The following is a 19,161-nucleotide window of genomic DNA, read 5'->3' on the forward strand; positions in this document are numbered from 1 at the left end:
CTTTCTATCTTGTTTCTGAACTGCAATCTAAATCGAGCAATTCTGTGATTTGGCAACTAAAAACAGCCATTTTGGCTCCTTAATGTTTCAGGTTTGGAGCCAATGGCTCCTTAGTCATTTTTTTAGTCTGGAGCCCTGTATTTACTTACCCACTGTATATTTTTTTTTTTTTTACCAAAACTTATAAAGCATTAAAATGCCCCACAGAGATTTCCTTGAACATTTTTGAGTTATGTCGCAAACAAATCATGAAATAATTTTTTTTAACCAATTCATTGGAATGGATATTTTGAAAAAATCCACAGAAAACTGAACTTCAACTCTACCAGCATGTTTGCCATTGTGATTTACATGGTAATGATGCTATTTAAAAAAAAAAAAAAAAAAAGATGCTATTAAAAAACTAAAAAGTTTTAGCGCTCTAATGCTTGTGGAAACTTAAGGAAACTTAATAGACAAATAAAAAGCGCATTAAAATCATTGTGATTTTCACAATGTAGGTTAATTTTGACTAGCCTACCAAGTGATATTGAATATATCTTGTATATCGGCCAGCCATATTACCAAACATCCACATCTCCATCAATTTACAAGTACAAGGGTCAAACCTTTTCTCCGGCAAATCTAAGTCATTGTGGTGTAAAGCCAACACTACACTAGTCAACATAGCAAACATGCAGATATCTGACAAGGACATCACGTTGTTTAAAGAATATCAGATAATTTGACATTTTTATTAATAGACACGTTTTGTTCAGGTCAAACCCTAAGAACATTTACAATATTCATGAAAAATTAATGATGCTTGAAAATTGAAAAATATATCATACTGTTCATGTGTTGCACTTGCTATAGTTAACTTCCACGTTGCTGCTTCATCAAATAGCAATGTCAAATGTAAATCAAGGCAACCACTGGATAATTTATCATAAGTATGTGTACACGCATATGGGATACTGATAATTCACCGTCATGACACAGAAAATCAACATGATTTGCATGAATATAGTACTTGTTTGTCTTATAATAAACAATGAAATAGATATCCTATGATAGTAAACGTATACAAATATGAAATGATCGTAAAAATATGATTTATGGAAGCGCAAATATACAGTATATTGCAACACTATTACAAATCTCGGGTAGCGTTGTCAAAAGTACCGGTACTTCAGGACCAAGTTGCTACTAAAATAAAAAAAGATGTAACCGTACCAGTATTTCTGCAGTACTGGTAGTACTGAGCACCGACTCTATCCGGTACCAGCGCGCAGTGTGACTGACACACAACTGCTTTAAAATGCTCACAGATTTATTTTGAACGCCTGCTCTGTTACTCGTACTATGTACTTTAAATAAATCCCACCGCTCATCCACTATAAATCGTTCAAAACAGATCTTAAGTCTTCAATGATCACACTGGGCCGTGACTGTTTATCCGGAAAAGTGAAGCTTCCGGCAAAAAACACACGTCATAATAAAAGCAATTGAAGAAATTGTAACAGAAATATATGTTTAGTATAGTAAACTGTATAGTAAAATGTAATATTCACTGTAATAATAATAATTAATCAAAATATCACAAGCAAGACAGCTGTTGAATAAAAGTTTGCAAAAAAAAATTCAATGTTAAAAAGTTCTATTTTCACTTGTTAAAAGTTTTAAGAATTTATTGATTAGACACCATTTTGGTAATGAAATTAAATGAAACTTTAATTATTAAACTATAATTAGTAAATAATTAAAAATAACGAAACTGGTGTGTTCAAAAACACATTATCATATTAGCATATTTTTGCTGTGGTATCGAATAGGGCTGCCCCCAACCAAATATTTTCCTAGTCGACTAGTAGGTGTTAATTTAAGCCATTAGTTGACTAGTCACACGTTTATGATATTCATTTAATTACTTAAATATATATATATTTGGGGGGCATCAGAAAATGGTTTGAGTTCCAGGGCTGAGAAAGAATGTTCTAAGTAACATTGTTAACACTGTTCTACATTACAGAGAAATACTAAACCGTAATAAATATAAATTTTACAAGCGAGCTGCAGCGACACCGGCAAAAGCGGTAATGATTCTGAATGTGTCGGAAAAACCAGTAAGGAGACTGTCTGAACATTTTGTTAATTTATAGAGAGAAATGCACATTAGGATTGTGCCGACAGACTCGGGGATCGACGATGGTCAGAGTGATCGCCACTAGCTGATGCCTTTGACGATGTCAAGACGATATTTGGCTCGTTTTCCCATTAATGTATTCAATTATTATTATTATTATTAGGCTATTATTATTATCAAATTAATATTACAAATAATTTGCCCGTAGAGACACAGACACGTGCTTGAAGAAACACTTTATTATATATATATATATATATATATATATATATATATATATATTATTAAGAACAGATGACAGAAAAGCCATCTATGCACATGTATGTTTGTACGGAGGCGTGCAGTCTCCCACATGTAAAAGGTTCTCACTCTTTCTTTGTTTCTGTCTTCTGATTTTTTTTGTTTTTTTTTGTTGCATGAACAGTATCATCTATGAGTGCTGCAAATTACCTCAGACATCTCAGCTCAGGAGGTGCTTTGAGTTCAGTTCACTTTATTTCCACAGAGCAGTTCATTGTGAACACAACTCTGCAGCCTATACATCTGTGTTTAAAACATAAAATAATACAAAAACACGTTCACCTCAAACCATGATTTATATTTCAGTGATTATTATCACCATTATAATTATTATTTTTACATTTAGAATTGTTTTTATGTCTTCATTTGTGTAAGTAATTTTCTGTTTAGACGGATACCTGCCTGAGGGTAAAGGTGGTTGCTTATATTTACATTTACATTTATGCATTTGGCAGACGCTTTTATCCAAAGCGACTTACAGTGCACTTATTTCAGGGATAGTACCCCGGAGCAACCTGGAGTTAAGTGCCTTGCTCAAGGACAATGGTAGTGGCTGTGGGGATTGAACCAGCAACCTTCTGATTACCAGATATGTGCTTTAGCCCACTACGCCACCGTTTCGTTTGGAGTGCAATTTGAATTTAGAAATGTATTTGATTTAAGTTTTTCATTTTTTAAAATAAATTAATTGAATTTTCAATGCCAAATCACTAAAGCAAGAATATTCACGATCCCTCAGCCCAGGGGTTGCAGATGTAATGGATATTGCGAGATAGATATATATATATATATATAGAAATATATATCTCTCGTGTAGGAGGGAACAACTAATTTATTCACACACATGATGTATTTTCCCGGACAACAAAATACCCAACCGGTAGAGAATGCACAGATGAAGTAGGTTCTTTGCCAGAGAGATGTTGACAACTGTTGTAAAACCATCTTTCAAAAATTTTAACCACACACATTAACTGCACTTAATTTTTTCCAGTTTTATTTGATTTTTTTAGTTAAAATAAATTAAAAAATAAAGTTCAAAGTTTGAAATCAAGGTGTCTTGCTTTATTGTGTAGGCTTAACCCTAACCCTGCGTAACGAAAATGACCCCATAGTATCACCTAGCGTCCAACCAGCAGTAATACTGGTGTTCGTTGGTTTCCTGTGGAGTTTTTATTTTATTTATTTATTTTTCTGACCAACCGACCAGTCAAAACTTGGTCGACCAAGACTCTTCTCATCGACTAATGTTTGGTCAACTATCAGGGGGCAGCCCTAGTATCGAAATTGGTATAGAGAACTGTGAAATTTCACTGGTATCAGTACCGACTACTGATATTTTGGTACCGTGACAACACTAATCTCGGGTCACTAACAACCCTTTACACTTGGTAATCAAGCAATTCGAAAAACTTCGTATTTTTTGCAATTTTTGCATTTTTTAAATTTTTTATTATTGTAACACAATTTATAAGAGAAAGCTGGGGGTATAACTCTAAAAACTGGATGAAGTGAAGGTGGTGGGGTGGGTTGAGATCCCGGGATCACTAAACAACTAAGTTATGCATTTAAGGGTTAAAACATATTTTTTAAAGATTTCTACTTTTTATCATTTTGGACATCCTAATTTATTGTTGACCCACAAACTTTTTGGTCACCTTTAAAGCTGTCTGATTTATGTTAAAGTAAAGGGGTGTGTGTGTGTGTGTGTGTGTGTGTGTGTGTGTGTGTTTCAGCACTGTCAGCAGAGTTGCAGTATGTACTACGGCTCATGCTGACCCCAGAGCCCTGCAACAGAGTCACGGCACAGCAGCTGCTCTCACTGCCCTCAGTGTGCAAACACAAGTGGAGACGACAACTGTCTCTCTGCGCCATCGAGAGCTTCCTGTCCCTATTCCACTTCTGTCAAGTAAGCATGGCATCACACAGGGTGCTATGATTTCAGCGGAAAACAAGAACAGAATTGCAAAATCCAGACGGAATTAACTAAAAATTGTGTAATGTCACAGAATTTGACATACAGTATTTGGGGTAAATGAATGCGCAATTAATCAAATTAAAAATGATGAAAAGTGATGATTACATCACAAAAGGTTGAGATTTAATTAAATAAATATACTATTGTTAGGGTGTAGCAATATTCTATTGCTAATATGAATTACTAAATATTCTAAATCTGCATGTGCTTCGTGATTCAAAGGAAATTTGTGAAGCCGGCCTCTAATACACTACAAAACTCATGAGTATCACATTCTCTGTGTGTAGATGACAGAGAGCAGAGGGTACATTTAACCTTGAAGCATGCAGCACAAGCAGACTACAGTATATATTTATATAATTAAATTGCAGCCTTTTGCAGTGTAATAATCGCATTAAGCCATAAAACAAACTGCTTATCCGGAGGTGAGAAGCTGTCGTCAGATACATACATAACTCAAAGAGCTTCATTCTGCTTTCTGCAAAAATAAAAACTCAATTTAACTAGATGCGGGATATTGCAACAGAAATATATTAAAAACAATGTATTATATATTAAAGTTCTAAAAATCAGTTTGATTACATGATACAATTTAATTAAATTGTAAAACACAAAATTCAGAAAAAGAAAATAGAAAATACGGACTTTGTGGTGGAAAAAAATGGAATTTGGAAACAAATGAAACCCTAATCACATCTGTGTATGTGTCCAAGAGAGAAGAGAAATGCTGTCAATAGAAATGTTCAGGATGTAGTCCAAAAACACGGAAGAGAAATGGGTTCCCTCAGGATTTTCCCATGGGTTTTAATAATGGCAGTTTTGCATTTGAGTATAATAAGGTCTGTAGTAAACATTACTTGAACATACTTGTACGTTTTGTTCACACAGTCATGCCGCTAAAAACGTGAACCCGCCATGTTTAAAAATAAAAAGTATGTTGCTTACAATATCGAGAAAAGTACTACAATGGTTTTCTGTTTTGTCAGGGATGTTCACTCACATGCTTGTGGTATTTGTTGTCCTTATGTAATAACTCATTAGCAACATAAATATTGTTTTTAACAAAGGTAGTTCAAAATTCACTTTTGAGGTATGGCTGTTTGTCATTTATGTTGTGGAACAAAATGTCAAAGTATCTTCAAGTAATGTTTACTAAAGACCTTATTTTACACATAAATTGAAAAACACCATTATAAAAACCCATAGGAAAATCCTGAGGGAACCAAAAATCAGGGTCAGCTCCAAACTGATGTCATGGCTGACCAGCTCTATTTCCACAGAAAATAATGTAGACATATCCTACTTTGGCCAGCTGAACTGACTTTTAATCATGTGCAGGATATGAATTATTGACATCAACAGTTCAATTCTCACTTGTTAATGGTGCTGTAAGCATATTTTTTTTTCCTGAGAGATATTACTGAAATAAGTGTTGTAAGATATCTCACGGCCTCTGTGACAGCTCTAGACTAGGGTTGCCACCCATCTGGATTTTCTGGGATGTTCCCGGTTTTTGGTCATCTGTCCTGGAAAAGTCTGGTATGGGACGCAAAATGTCCCGGAATCTCAATATTTTCACGAAGCGTGTAAAATAAATCTGATGAGCCCTTTGGCGCATGGCCATGAACGTGAGATAATGTTCCTTCTGTGCCGCTTAAGAGCCGCAAACCTAAATGTTATGTTCTGAACGCAAAAACAAGAGCAGCAGTCAATCAAATAAAACGCGAGATATTCTGTTTGGCTGCAAGTCTGTGAGTTCTGTATCTAGATGCTTGATTTAAAGGGAATGAATGGTGATTGCTGAGCTTTAAAACACTGAATTCAACATGTTTTAGAGAACTATGTATTTCTTATTGGAAATTCATACTAGTGGTCAACAGATAAGAGGTTTCAGTAATGTTGTCACAATACCAGAATTTCAGTAGTCGATACCAGTGAAATTTCACAGTTCTCGATACCAATTTTGATACCACAGCAAAAATATGCTAATATGGTAACATGCTTTTGAACACACTCCTTTAGCCTATTTAAAGTTACATTTCAATGTAAATAATAATTTAAAAGAAATTAATGTTTTCTTCAAGTGTTTCTCAATAATATGCACTGTTTTTAAGTAGGACCCTCATATAATTAGTTTTAATTTTTTTCCAAATTATTTTTCCTCTTTTTTTTTTTAATTCATTTTCTAGAAAGTCTTTTAAAAAAAGTCAAAATAAAAAAAATTAACACCCCAATGCATTTTAACTAAATTTTATTCAGTACAATAGTACTCTTGTTTGTGATTATAATGATTAATTATTATTATTATTATTATTATTATTATTATTATTATCTTTGTTACTTATTATTATTATTAATATTACTACAGTGAATATTACATTTTACTATACAGTTTATTTCTGTTTCAATTTCAGGCTTTTATTTTGAATCGTGCTTTTATTTGACGTGTGGTTTGACGGAAGCTTTATTTTCTACTTCTGACAGATAAACAGTTCTCTACATGGCCCAGTGTGATTGTTAAAGAGCAAATGCTGTGATTTAATTATAAACATTTTTAGGACACTATATTTTAAAGATAATTTTATAAAAATCCAAATAACTTTACAGATCTTTATTGTAAAGGGTTTAAACAATGTTTTCATGCTTGTTCAATGAACCTTAAACAATTAATGAACATGCACCTGTGGAACGGTCATTAAGACACTAACAGCTTACAGACGGTAGGCAATTAAGGTCACGGTTATAAAAACTGAGGACACTAAAGAGACCTTTCTACTGACTCTGAAAAACACCAAGAGAAAGATGCCCAGGGTCCCTGCTCATCTGCGTGAATGTGCCTTAGGCATGCTGCATGGAGGCATGAGGACTGCAGATGTGGCCAGGGCAATAAATTGCAATATCCATACTGTGAGACACCTAAGACAGTGCTACAGGGAGACAGGAAGGACAGCTGATTGTCCTCACAGTGGCAGACCACGTGTAACAACACCTGCACAGGATCGGTACATCTGAATATCACACCTGTGGGACAGGTACAGGATGGCAACAACAACTGCCCGAGTTACACCAGGAATGCACAATCCCTCCATCAGTGTTCAGACTGTCCGCAATAGGCTGAGAGAGGCTGGACTGAGGGCTTGTAGACCTGTTTTAAGGCAGATCCTTACCAGACATCTCCGGCAACAACATCGCCTATGGGCACAAACTCACCGTCACTGGACCAGACAGAACTGGCAGAAAGTGCTCTTCACTGATGAGTCGCGGTTTTGTCTCACCAGGGGTGATGGTTGGACTTGCGTTTATCGTCGAAGGAATGAACGTTACACCGAGCGGGATCGATTTGGAGGTGGAGGGTCCGTTATGGTCTGGGGTAGTGTGTCACAGTATCATCGGACTGAGCTTGTTGTCACTGCAGGCAATCTCAACACTGTGCGTTACAGGGAAGACATCCTCCTCCCTCATGTGGTTCCCTTCCTTCAGGCTCATCCTGACATGTCCCTCCAGCATGACAATGCCACCAGCCATACTGCTCGTTCTGTGCGTGATTTCCTGCAAGACAGGAATGTCAGTGTTCTGCCATGGCCAGCGAAGAGCCCGGATCTCAATCTCATTGAGCACATCTAGGACCTGTTGGATCAGAGGGTGAGGGCTAGGGCCATTCCCCCCAGAAATGTCCGGGAACTTGCAAGTGTCTTGGTGGAAGAGTGGGGTAACATCTCACAGCAAGAACTGGCAAATCTGGTGCAGTCCATGAGGAGGAGATGCACTGCAGTGCTTAATGCAGCTGGTGGCCACACCAGATACTGACTGTTACTTTTGATTTTGACCCCCCCACCCCCCCCCCCTTTGTTCAGGGACACATTATTCCATTTCTGTTAGTCATATGTCTGTGAAACTTGTTCAGTTTATGTCTTAGTTATTGAATCTTTTTATGTTCATATGCTGAAAATAAAAGCAGTTGAAAGTGAGAGGACGTTTCGTTTTATGCTGAGTTTATAAATATATAGTGTACATGTGCTTCACATTGGATTAGTGCTCTGTTTTTGTTTTGTTTTTTTTATGTCATACAACGTGAATGATTCTCATAGTCTGTGGAGTTTCCAGTGTATGAGCGGTCTACTTCACACATTCATTTAAAGCTCATGCAGCTCGAATGCAAATTAAGATTGCAGCATTTTGTGGTTTAATAATCACACTTGGACATGGATTTTATTATATTTGATTAGTTTGTGTAATTTCAGTGCAAAAGGAGTAATGGATCACATGCTCAAATAAGCATGTTATCATTTTAAAGCATCCATGTGTCAGTCTGACAGCCCACTGAGATCAAATTAAGTCAGTGCTTGGTACTACTGATACTGCACAAACACTGGTATCGTGTCATCGTTTTTATTTTAGCACCAACTTGGTACCAAAGTACCAGTACTTTTGACAACACTAGGTTTCAGTGGTCTATTCTTAAACCAGTATAATAAACATTAATTAAAAAATGTGTTATAATGGTTACATTTATTGTATTATTGTTTACAACAATGCAGGAATAAAGAAAATGTATTTTTATGTATTGTTTTGTTTGAGCTTTATCAATGGCTAAAATTTATCTTAGGAATATTGATAGTAATAAAAGTATGTCATTAAGTATAAAAAATGTGTTATGGATATGGGACTGTTTATTTTGCAATCCCTTGTTTTGGTTGCTTTACTTGTAAAACATTAAACAGTTAAGACAATGAAGTTTTAAAGACTGTAAAATTTGCTCAATGCTAAAGGTTAGTCTCAGTCGCATTTTTTCATTTACACATTTCAATTTCATAACATAATTCCATCAAATTCAATTAAGTAATCTTTAACAAAATACAACACATTATACATATATATTATGAATATATTTTATTAATTTAGTTAAAAATTACACAGTTCATTTAGCTGGAATTTTGTTATGTAATTCAAATCCGTATCTTAAAAATAGGAGTGTATTGATGTTACTGTTTGATTGAAATATATGCTATTGGCTACATGTGATAATTTCCATATTAAGCATGGAGTAAACAATCATAAATAATGTTTCATTTCTTGTGTAATGTCCAGCAATACGTTTTTCGGTCATTGATCAAGTGTCCAGGAATTTTACAGGGCTGATGTGGCAACCCTACTCTAGACTCTGTAAACAGCAAACAAAAATGGGTCCGTGGTCAATGACGCTTTCGACCTTTCAATCATTTTGCGTGTTCTCATAGTGTTGTAGTTGCAGCAAATTATTGAGGCATAATGCATTCTTATGCCATGTTATTTATAACAGTTGTCAGTTGAGGGCGCTATTTTGCTGCTTTGTTTTTAACAACTGTTTCTGCTCTCAATAAAGCTCATATTTTGGTATCTTTGAAGTGCAGGATTTTGGAAAAAGGGGGTGTGGCTAATCCAACGGCTCAGTCTCGTGGAAGTAGAACGGCTAAAATTGCTTTCAGCACCTTTAAAATGCTAATTCTTGAAGTCAGCAATGGAATTACTACTAGTGAAAGTGCACTTTTTTTATATAACCATAATTACATTTGCACAAGTAAAAACAGTAGATATCTATAATTAATTTACTAGTTAAAATTCCAAAACCACAGTTATGTACTTCTTAGTAGTAAAAATTATAATTTTTGATATCAAAAATTGCATTGTATGTAGTACAGATATCCATTCCTGATATCAACAATTTGATTTGCAACTAATGTAAATGCAATTACAGATATCAGTATTTATAGTATTTGAAATTTAAAAAACTTTCATATCAAGAATGAATGTTTTACTAGTGCAAATGTAATTACTGATATACAAAATGACTAGTAGTAATTGCATTCCTGAATTAACATTTTAACAAGTGAAAATTAAATAGTTGAAATCAACAAGTCATATCCTGCACACGATTAAAAGTTAATTTGGCTTGCAAAGTTCCACAGTTTATTAAAACTAAACAAAAAATGTTTTGACCATAATGCACTTGGAAATCAGAAATGGGATGCTTTTATTTTTGTTGAAGTGCTTGGTTTAATTCTGTACAAAAATGTACTGAATCATCCTTTTGAAGTAGGACTACTTTTCTAGGCAGATGAACTTCTGGTTGTGTTACTGATGCAATTTGTGTGGGTGGTGGAGTTTGCTGCATGTAAACAGTGCTTTAAGGATATTACTGTATGTTCCTTTCTGCTGTCTTTGTACAGTCTATTGTTTTCTGTTTCTCCACACACAGTCCCTCCTGACGGCCGGTTGGAGATTTCTATCCTCCCTCAATGTACCGTTTATTCCTCTCTTCGCCTCCTCTCCCCCCTGCACTCCTCCCAGAGAGAGAAGGGACAGAGACGTTGACGTGAGCAACATTCACTCTGACTCCGACAGTCCCACTCATCACAATGTGTTCATAACAGAAGACCACCAACACTCTCCAACCTTCTCACACAGGTACAACACACACAACACTACATTTTCTTCAGATATCGTACAAACTTAGTTGTATTTGATGATTTTGATTCATGTTGTGATCTGTCCTGTTGTTTTTCCAGAATCCAAGCGAGGTTATCTGTGAGCAGCACATCTACTCCCCTGGCACACACACCCACACACATCAGTGCCTCACACACTCCCTCCAGCATCCACTCGAGCAGCAGCCTGAGTCCCATACACCACAGTTCTCATCACAGTCTCATCACAGACTCCCCACACAGCCGCAGCTCCAGCTGGATCCGCACTGAAGCAGCCAATAAAAGCATCTTTGTGCCGAAGAACTTGCTTAGTCTCTTTGATGAGACAACACTAGACGATGAGTGCTAGTATACATCATTAGCTGTATAAAGATTAAATATTTAATATCAGTTTTAGTTTGCCTTGTCTTGGTGCCATTTTTTCGATATTAGCTATTTATGTGGGGAAACGTTTAAAGGCATGTTTAGACCTGATTTTGGGTTTATTTTTTTATGTATCGCTAGTTAGTCATCCTTTGCTAAATGTCTGAAGACTTGAGATTGATGTATATCATTAAGAGAAAAATATATACTGATATATACTCTGTAAATTGTGCTTGTAAGTATTTAGTGAAATGTTGGTACTTTTCATCTGCAGTGAACCCTGTGGTTCAATCACTTCTTACTCAATTAAAAGGATATGTGGAAGATGAGATTTTCCAGACTTTCTGTTCAAAATTCATTTGTAAATGTTATTCTATGATCACATTTTAAGCTTGCATGAGCTATACGTATTTTTAACAATGCAGTACATGAAGGGAAAGTACTTCAATTATTTTGAAAGGATTACAAAACAGCATTGTGCAACTAGCAAAAAAATAAAATAAAATAACCATCAAAATTTCATATCGTACTTGCCCTTTGATAAAAAAATCAAAAAAATTTAAAATTGAAAATGTAAAAGTAAATTAGCCATTTTTATATTTTATCTTAAAGGGATAGTTCACCCAAAAATGAAAATTCTCTAATCATTTACTCACCCTCATGCCATCCCAGATGTGTTTGACTTTCTTTCTTCTGCTGAGCACAAACATTTTTAGAAGAATATTTCAGCTCTGTAGGGCCATACAATACAAGTGAATGGTGACCAGAACTTTGAAACTCCAAAAATCACATAATGGCAGCATAAAAGTAATCCATAAGACACCAGTGGTTTAACCCATGTCTTCAGAAGTGATATGATAGGTGTGGGTGAGAAACGGATCGATATTTAAGTCCTTTTTTACTATAACTATCCACTTTCACATTCTGTAGGTGCTGAGATATTCTTCTAAAAATCTTCATTTGTGTTCAGAAGAAAAAAAGTCAAACACATCTGGGATGGCATGAGGTTGAATAAATGATGAGAGAATTTTCATTTTGGGGTGAACTAACCCTTTAAGAGGTTAGTTCATAGTATAATAGTATAATTAGAAATTATACTATGCCAAATACTGATTCATTATAATTTACAATAGACACACATGTAATAGACTGTAATGAGACAACTTTACAAAAAGCCTTATAAAATTAGATATTTTTGTAAAAGTTTAATGTGTTTCAACATTTTTTAGCTTTGAACTTTACATTCAACCCACATTTCGTTTTGGTGAGAGAAGAATTATGCCCAAACTTTTACTGGATAAAGTTTGTCTGCTTGATATATATATATATATATATATATATATATATATATATATATATATATATATATATATATATATATATATAAAGATGTTATATAGATGTTATAATAAACAAGTAAGGCATTTACCGCATAACATGCTGTATAAATCACCTAAATGCAAAAAAAAAAAAAAAAATTTGAAAATCTTCACTGGACAAGAGCCTAAAAATATTGCATTTCTAAAGAAGTACATTTTAAGATATTGCATTATATCTAACAGATGATCTAATAGCTACTTATATCTAATGAATGTGTGTTGTGTATGATGGAGGACGAAAGTCTGCATCATTTATTTTGTCAGTGTACACATGTACAATCCCTTTGGGAGGATTTCAGATCTTATTTGTCTCCCTTTATAAACTGTGTTAATTTTGTCATTGAATGATACGTTTCTCCATTTTTCAGGTAATAACGATGCTGTTGAACACACTGTTCATTTCTTTTTAGAAATACTTTATTCACAAGAACAAAGTCCTCTAAGTATTTCTAGTTGAAATATCCCATATTATAAGATTTCTAAAGTATTATGAGCTTGTTTTTTTTTTTTCAAGAATCAATGTTTTATCACTTTAATTAGTAGAAAACGCATTTATTTGTAATGTGTTACAAATTATATCTATACTTAGTTTTTTTCTCCTCGCGACTTCTTCAACTGCCATTGTTTTGAGCCTTGTCACTTCCGCTCTGAGCAGGAAGTGCAGGATTATATCAACACTGAACGCAGCGGAGTTTGGCTGGAAGTGAATCGATCAAATTTATATGCTTTAATTTCATTCCGAAATGCAACTTTAATCGAGGATTTAGAGGGCAGATTCGGAGCAGGTAAGTTTTTAATCGGACGCATGATGAATCTATAGATTTGATTCCACATATACGACACAGCGAGCGAACATAAAGATTAAAGGTAAAACATCTCACACTGTCATATTTATTTCGAAAAGTTGATAATAACTTTATCTATCTGTTTTATTTGAATATTGTGTCTTGATATTGTATGTCTATTCGGGTGTGCAAATCAAAAGAAAACACAAAGAAAGAAAGAATAAATTACATTTTGCATAAAGAAAGGATCATCAAGATTTATTTATTTATTTGTATTGTGACATATTTTGTATGTATTGCATATTTTCATGATAATTAAGCACATTTCCCCCCAAATTCTCTAATGCATCCAAATGTGCGGCTTATGAATTCTTATTAAAGTCTCATAACTGTAATACAGTATTTTTTATTTAATGTTGCATAATGAAATTCAGTGCTTAAAATACTATCATGGTGTGTAAATAGTTTTTAACTCAATGTATCATTATTCTACTGTATTTCAGTAATGAGTATGAGAGTTTTTCATGTTACAATGATGAGAATTGGCGGTAAAATGTGCTTAATTGTAATGCAAATAATGTCACAATAAAAAACGTTTTTATTTTTTCAATTTTTTTTATGATGCAGGGCAGATCCTGAAGTATTTTGTCATTAGTGCACCGTGTATCATATTTGATTTATCGCAATTTTGTACTGAATGGTGCTGTTTTAGTCATGTCGAAGGTTGATCGCTTGAACGCTCGTGTGTCGAAGCTCCTGACGGTGGCTGTTCATGAAGTGCTGGAGATTGTGAGAGAAACAGTGTGTGAATATCAGGAAAAAAACGCCCAAACACTGAGAGAAAACGAGAGACTGCGGAGGAAATTGCACGAGTTACAGGACAAATCACACACAGGTGAAACATAAAGAACATACCGAGGATCTTTTCTAGATTTGCATCTATTGAGGTTATACTGAGGTGATTGTGTCATTGATCACGTAAATTTCTCATCCATTGAATCACAGATGGTACCAGTCCCAAAGTGCAGATGAGGGTCCAACCTGAGTCTTCCCAACATCAAGAGCCGAGTGATACTCGGAACACTGTGCAGTCCGAAGACAGCGTTCTACTCACTGAAAGCAAAACTGCAGTAAATGAACCACAATACAGCCACTGTCGCACCAATCTGTCACATAATATCATGACTCCCTCCCTCAGACTTCCTCACCTAACACAGTTTCATGTCAAAGAAGAAGTGAAGCTGCTCAATCACAGTCCGTCATTCAACTGCAGCTCCATCACTGCTATCCAAATGCTTCCAAATGAAACAAATACGTCCTCACTAACACACCACAACAAAGGCACTAACCATGATGAGTCTGGCAGTGAATTGACTGTCAGCCCGGCTTTGAAAAAAATCAAAGTGGAAACACAAATTGACAATGTGGCTTATGTTTCCAAGGAGTCAATTTATGACCATAGTATTGATCAGACTGAACTATCGATAGATCCGCAGCAACTTCTGAATTCCCAATTTCTCGGACAGGATATAAACGGTGTATCGTACAGCAGAAATACCAGCAATGCGGCGGCCCTGAGGTTCCTCCCACGACACCATCGAGCTGAAAAGCGCTTCTGCTGTGGACTCTGCGGCAGGAGCTTTAGCCATGCTGGAGATTTCAAGAAGCACAAGAGAGTGCACACAGGAGAAAAACCCTATCTGTGCACCATATGCGGCAAACACTTCAGTCAGTCCGGCTACTTGAAGATTCATCAGAGGCATCATACAGGAGAGAGACCATACAGCTGCGGCCTGTGCGGGAAATGCTTCAGCCACTCGAGCAACTTCAAAAAACACCAACAGACTCACATTGGACATATTTGTTAAGGGTAAATTTTTTCAGTTGTGCTCCACTACTGGCACCAAAAGTAATGGTGCTGTAACCACATTTATATGGTTCTGTTAGTGTGTGGTGACAATGACACAAACAAAGTATCATCCCAGTATGGTAAAGCGTTGCCAAGATACAGCCTCAGATCATTGTAGTAGTCTTGCCATTTATTTCGTTGATGCATTATTCGAGAATCGTTTGGTCTGTCGAGAAACTTTTGATAACTTAGTCGTGAGTGTTCCTGGATGATACACAACAAATTTCATGCGAATCGGATGTACATTCTTGGAAGAGTTAGAAAAGGTAGGTTTTCAACTAAATTCAAAATGGCTGACAGGAAGTATGGCCAACCATGGCGAATTTGGTATCATCGTACTAAGAATGATCTAAGGAAGCTAACAGCACAAGTCGTTAAAAGGTTATAAGCATTTTATAATATAATTTGAACACTAGGTGGTGCAGTCCTCAAACTTTTTGAGTACCTTAAGGACACAGCCCCAATGACACATACCAAAATTCGTAATGATACAACAATGTGTTTCTAAAATACAGCAATTTAAGTCAAAATTCAAAATGGCCGACACCCAGTATGGCCGACATAGGAAAATTGGGTATCATTCGATTTGTTATGTCCCAAGGAATCTAAAGAGACACGTCTTATGATTTTAGGCCAAGCTATTCAGAATAAGGAAAAAGACCACCTTGAACACTCTTGACCACCCGGTGTCACTGTGATGAAACTGTGCAGTTACCCTCAAGTCACGCTTGTGTTGACATATACCAAGTTTTGTGTCAAGATGCTAAAGCGTTGTGAATATACAGCCTCACGTCCATTTTGGCGAGATCGCCGTCGAATTCATCGATGCCTTATACGAGAATAGTTTGGTCTGTCATCATGAATTCTATAACTTTTTGTCATGAGTGTCTCTAGATGCACGTGCAAAATTTCAAGCGAGTCGGAAATACACTGTAGGAGAAGTTTAAATAAGTAGGTTTTTCGGAAAATTAAAAATGGCACGAAATCTAGTGGGCGGAGCTTCGTAACAATATGAGCCATTGGGACTTGGCATGACCCAAACAAAAAAAAATTGTTTCTAGGCCTTTCGGTTCAATAGGCCAATACGTGTGCAATTTTGAACAGTTGGTGGCGCTAGAGGGTTTGAGTTAGATACCCCATATTTGGAGACTTGTTTCTCTGCAGAAGAAAAATGGCCGTATCCCAATAAGTGAGCATTTTTCAACCGCTTTACATATTTTCCTACTATATTAAGATTCCCTACTTTCATTGGATAGTTGAGAAACACCCATCCTGGTTTGAAAACGGCTAAAGATTGGGAAACATACATTATTGTTCCCCAGAGACCTATACTTACGAATTTGGGTCAGTTACATTTGAAGGTATCCTCTATCAGTGTGCCAAATTTCATAACTTTCCTATGTAGGGCTGCTGTAGACTATAGAACCGTGGAAGAATAATAATAAGAACAACACTTATGGATGCAATAGGTGCCTGCCTACACACCTTCAGTGCCTGGTCACTAAAAATAATGACAGGTTTTCTGAACTCATGTCATTGGTTACATGTCGGGCTGCTTAAACAGAGAAATTTTTTTAAAGCACCACAAAGTCACAATGTTTATACTCTTCAGGAAGTCAGACTTCCAAAGATTTACTTACAGTAACTTAACCTTTTCCTGAACATGGAAGCGCTTCACGATTCATAATGGAAAACTTTGTTTTCCGGTCTCCAGTGTTTTCACTCCCATTGGTGTAGGTTTTTAGCAGGTAATGTGATGTTTAGCGTATTCATTTAGTAAAAATTGCCAAATAAAAAAAACATGTGGCTTAATAGTGCCGATATTTTACAGACTCATGATGACCATCTTTTTGACAGTGCCTCACCCGAGAGGGTAGATGACATGAAGCGATGGACCATGGTTAGTTACGTTGATATCATAAACTACTTCGAGTTGTTATTATATCCAACAACTGCACAAGTTGAGCCTGAACTCAACGTTTCTGTAGTTTTTACATTGCTTCTTATGGAGACCAGAACAAAAAAACAGTCTAGCGGCAATCAGAATCATCATGGCGCCTCTCAGTGGTTGGTCAGGAAAACTTTTGATAGTTTAAATGGTTTAGAAGTAAGTATATTAATGTGCAAAAAAGTTAACATCCAAGTATTTTTCTACTGTACAGTACATGTTTTACTGCATATTGAGATCTATTATCAGTTATGCTAATAAACATTTATAAATTACCTCACAATTCTAACATGGATGAAAAGGTGAGCATTTAACTCATAAATCAGTGATAAATGTAAAGGTATTTATGTGTGATTATTAGCCATATTATGAGTAATATGAAAGTACTGATGCACCAGGCAGTATCTAAATCATGGCTACATTCTGAAAACTCTTATATATGTTTCTATGGTTGGTGTAACTGTGTCTAAATTTAATAATAAAATAAATGGCAACATGTTTTTTAAAGTGATTGGTCTCGTGTAATAACCACTGCAGTGTGATCTGAGCTATAGATTTTGTGTAATCATTGGAGTTTTGAGTTATCATTTGCTCTGTGTGGCATTGAAAAACAACCAGTTGTACAGACAGTTAAGTTTTTAGGTTGGCTTGAAAACAGTCATATATCAGCAGCGGAATATCATAGAGACGTGGAAGTGGGTTCTTTTGACTCTGTATGGCAGCCTTTCCGTAACACACTACCAATTACCTAGCCACATCCTAGTAACCAGATGAAACACCCTAGCAACCATATAGCATCACTCATATATCAGCAGCAGAATATCATAAAGATGTGGAAGTGGGTTCTTGTGACTCGGACCGGCAGCCTTTCCGTAACACCCTACGAACTACCTAGCCACACCCTAGCAACCAGATAGCTACACTCCTTTCTCAGTAGCAGAATATCATAGGTACATGGAAGTGGGTTCTTTTGACTCGGACCAACAGCGAGCCATTCCATAACACCCTAGCAACTGCCTAGCAACACCCTAGCAACCATATGAAACACCCTAGCAACCAAAAACCAACACTCATTTCTCAGTAGCAGAATATCGTAGGTACATGGCAGTGGGTTCATTTGACTCGGGCTGGCAGGCATCCATTCTGTTACACACTAGCAATTGGACCCACCCTAGCAACCAAATAGCGACAATCATATCTCAGCAGCAGCATAATATCATAGAGACCTGGAGGTGGGTTCTTTTGACTTGGGCCAACAGCGAGCCATTCCGTAACACACTAGAAACTGCCTAGCCACACCTTAGCAACAAGAGGTAACACCTTTAACACCAAATAGCAACTCTATTTCTCTGTAGCAGAATATGGTAGAGACATGGTGGTGGGTTAATTTGACTCAGCCTTTCTGTAACACCCTAACAACTACCTAGCCATGCCCTAGCAACCAGATGGAGTACCCTAGCAACTGAATAGCAACAGTTATATCTCAGCAGCAGAAGAATATATTAGAGATGTGGAAGTGGGTTATTTTGACTCAGACAAGCATCCTTTCTGTAACACATTACCAACTACCTAGCCATGCCCTAGCAACCAAGTGGAACACCCTAGCAACCATCCAACAACAGTTAAATCTCAGCAGCAGAATATCGTAGAGATGTGGAAGTGAATTAATTTGACTCGGGCCGGCATTCTTTCTGTAACACCCTCCCAATTCCCTAGCCATACCCTAGCAACCAGATGGAAGACCCTAGCAACCATAGAACAACAGTCAAACACCGATCAACCACAACATTAAAACCACCTGCCTAATACTGTAGGTCCCCCTCGTGCTGCCAAAACAGCGGCAACCTGCATCTCAGATAGAATTCTGAGATGCTATTCTTCTCACCACAATTGTACAGAGCGGTTATCTG

At 36.3% G+C, this 19,161-nt stretch overlaps 2 protein-coding genes across 2 annotated transcripts in view; both read left to right on the forward strand.

The window, feature by feature from the left end:
* The window catches only part of LOC127423001 (membrane-associated tyrosine- and threonine-specific cdc2-inhibitory kinase-like), a 36,526-nt gene extending 24,978 nt beyond the window's left edge, over positions 1 to 11,548 (forward strand). The window contains exons 6-8 of the mRNA XM_051666965.1: positions 4,162 to 4,334; positions 10,639 to 10,847; positions 10,949 to 11,548. Of these exons, the coding sequence (XP_051522925.1) occupies positions 4,162 to 4,334; positions 10,639 to 10,847; positions 10,949 to 11,216 (650 nt within the window). The 3' untranslated portion in view covers positions 11,217 to 11,548. The remainder of the gene's footprint in view (positions 1 to 4,161; positions 4,335 to 10,638; positions 10,848 to 10,948) is intronic.
* Positions 11,549 to 13,269: 1,721 nt separating this feature from the next.
* LOC127423011 (zinc finger protein 90 homolog) lies at positions 13,270 to 17,762 on the forward strand. The gene is made up of 3 exons (XM_051666982.1): positions 13,270 to 13,394; positions 14,107 to 14,289; positions 14,400 to 17,762. Exons 2-3 carry the CDS (start codon positions 14,109 to 14,111, stop codon positions 15,260 to 15,262), a joined length of 1,044 nt encoding a protein of 347 aa, XP_051522942.1. The 5' UTR covers positions 13,270 to 13,394; positions 14,107 to 14,108; the 3' UTR covers positions 15,263 to 17,762.
* Positions 17,763 to 19,161: the final 1,399 nt, after the last annotated feature.

Source organism: Myxocyprinus asiaticus, chromosome 32, assembly GCF_019703515.2.
Source record: "Myxocyprinus asiaticus isolate MX2 ecotype Aquarium Trade chromosome 32, UBuf_Myxa_2, whole genome shotgun sequence".
Taxonomy (NCBI): Eukaryota; Metazoa; Chordata; class Actinopteri; order Cypriniformes; family Catostomidae; genus Myxocyprinus; species Myxocyprinus asiaticus.

Bases quoted from the DNA above. Each gene is read 5' to 3' on its own strand.
- LOC127423011 (XM_051666982.1), top strand. From the start codon at position 14,109: ATGTCGAAGGTTGATCGCTTGAACGCTCGTGTGTCGAAGCTCCTGACG. The intron at 14,290-14,399 runs GTGAAACATAAA...ATTGAATCACAG, and splicing joins ACAGGACAAATCACACACAG to ATGGTACCAGTCCCAAAGTG.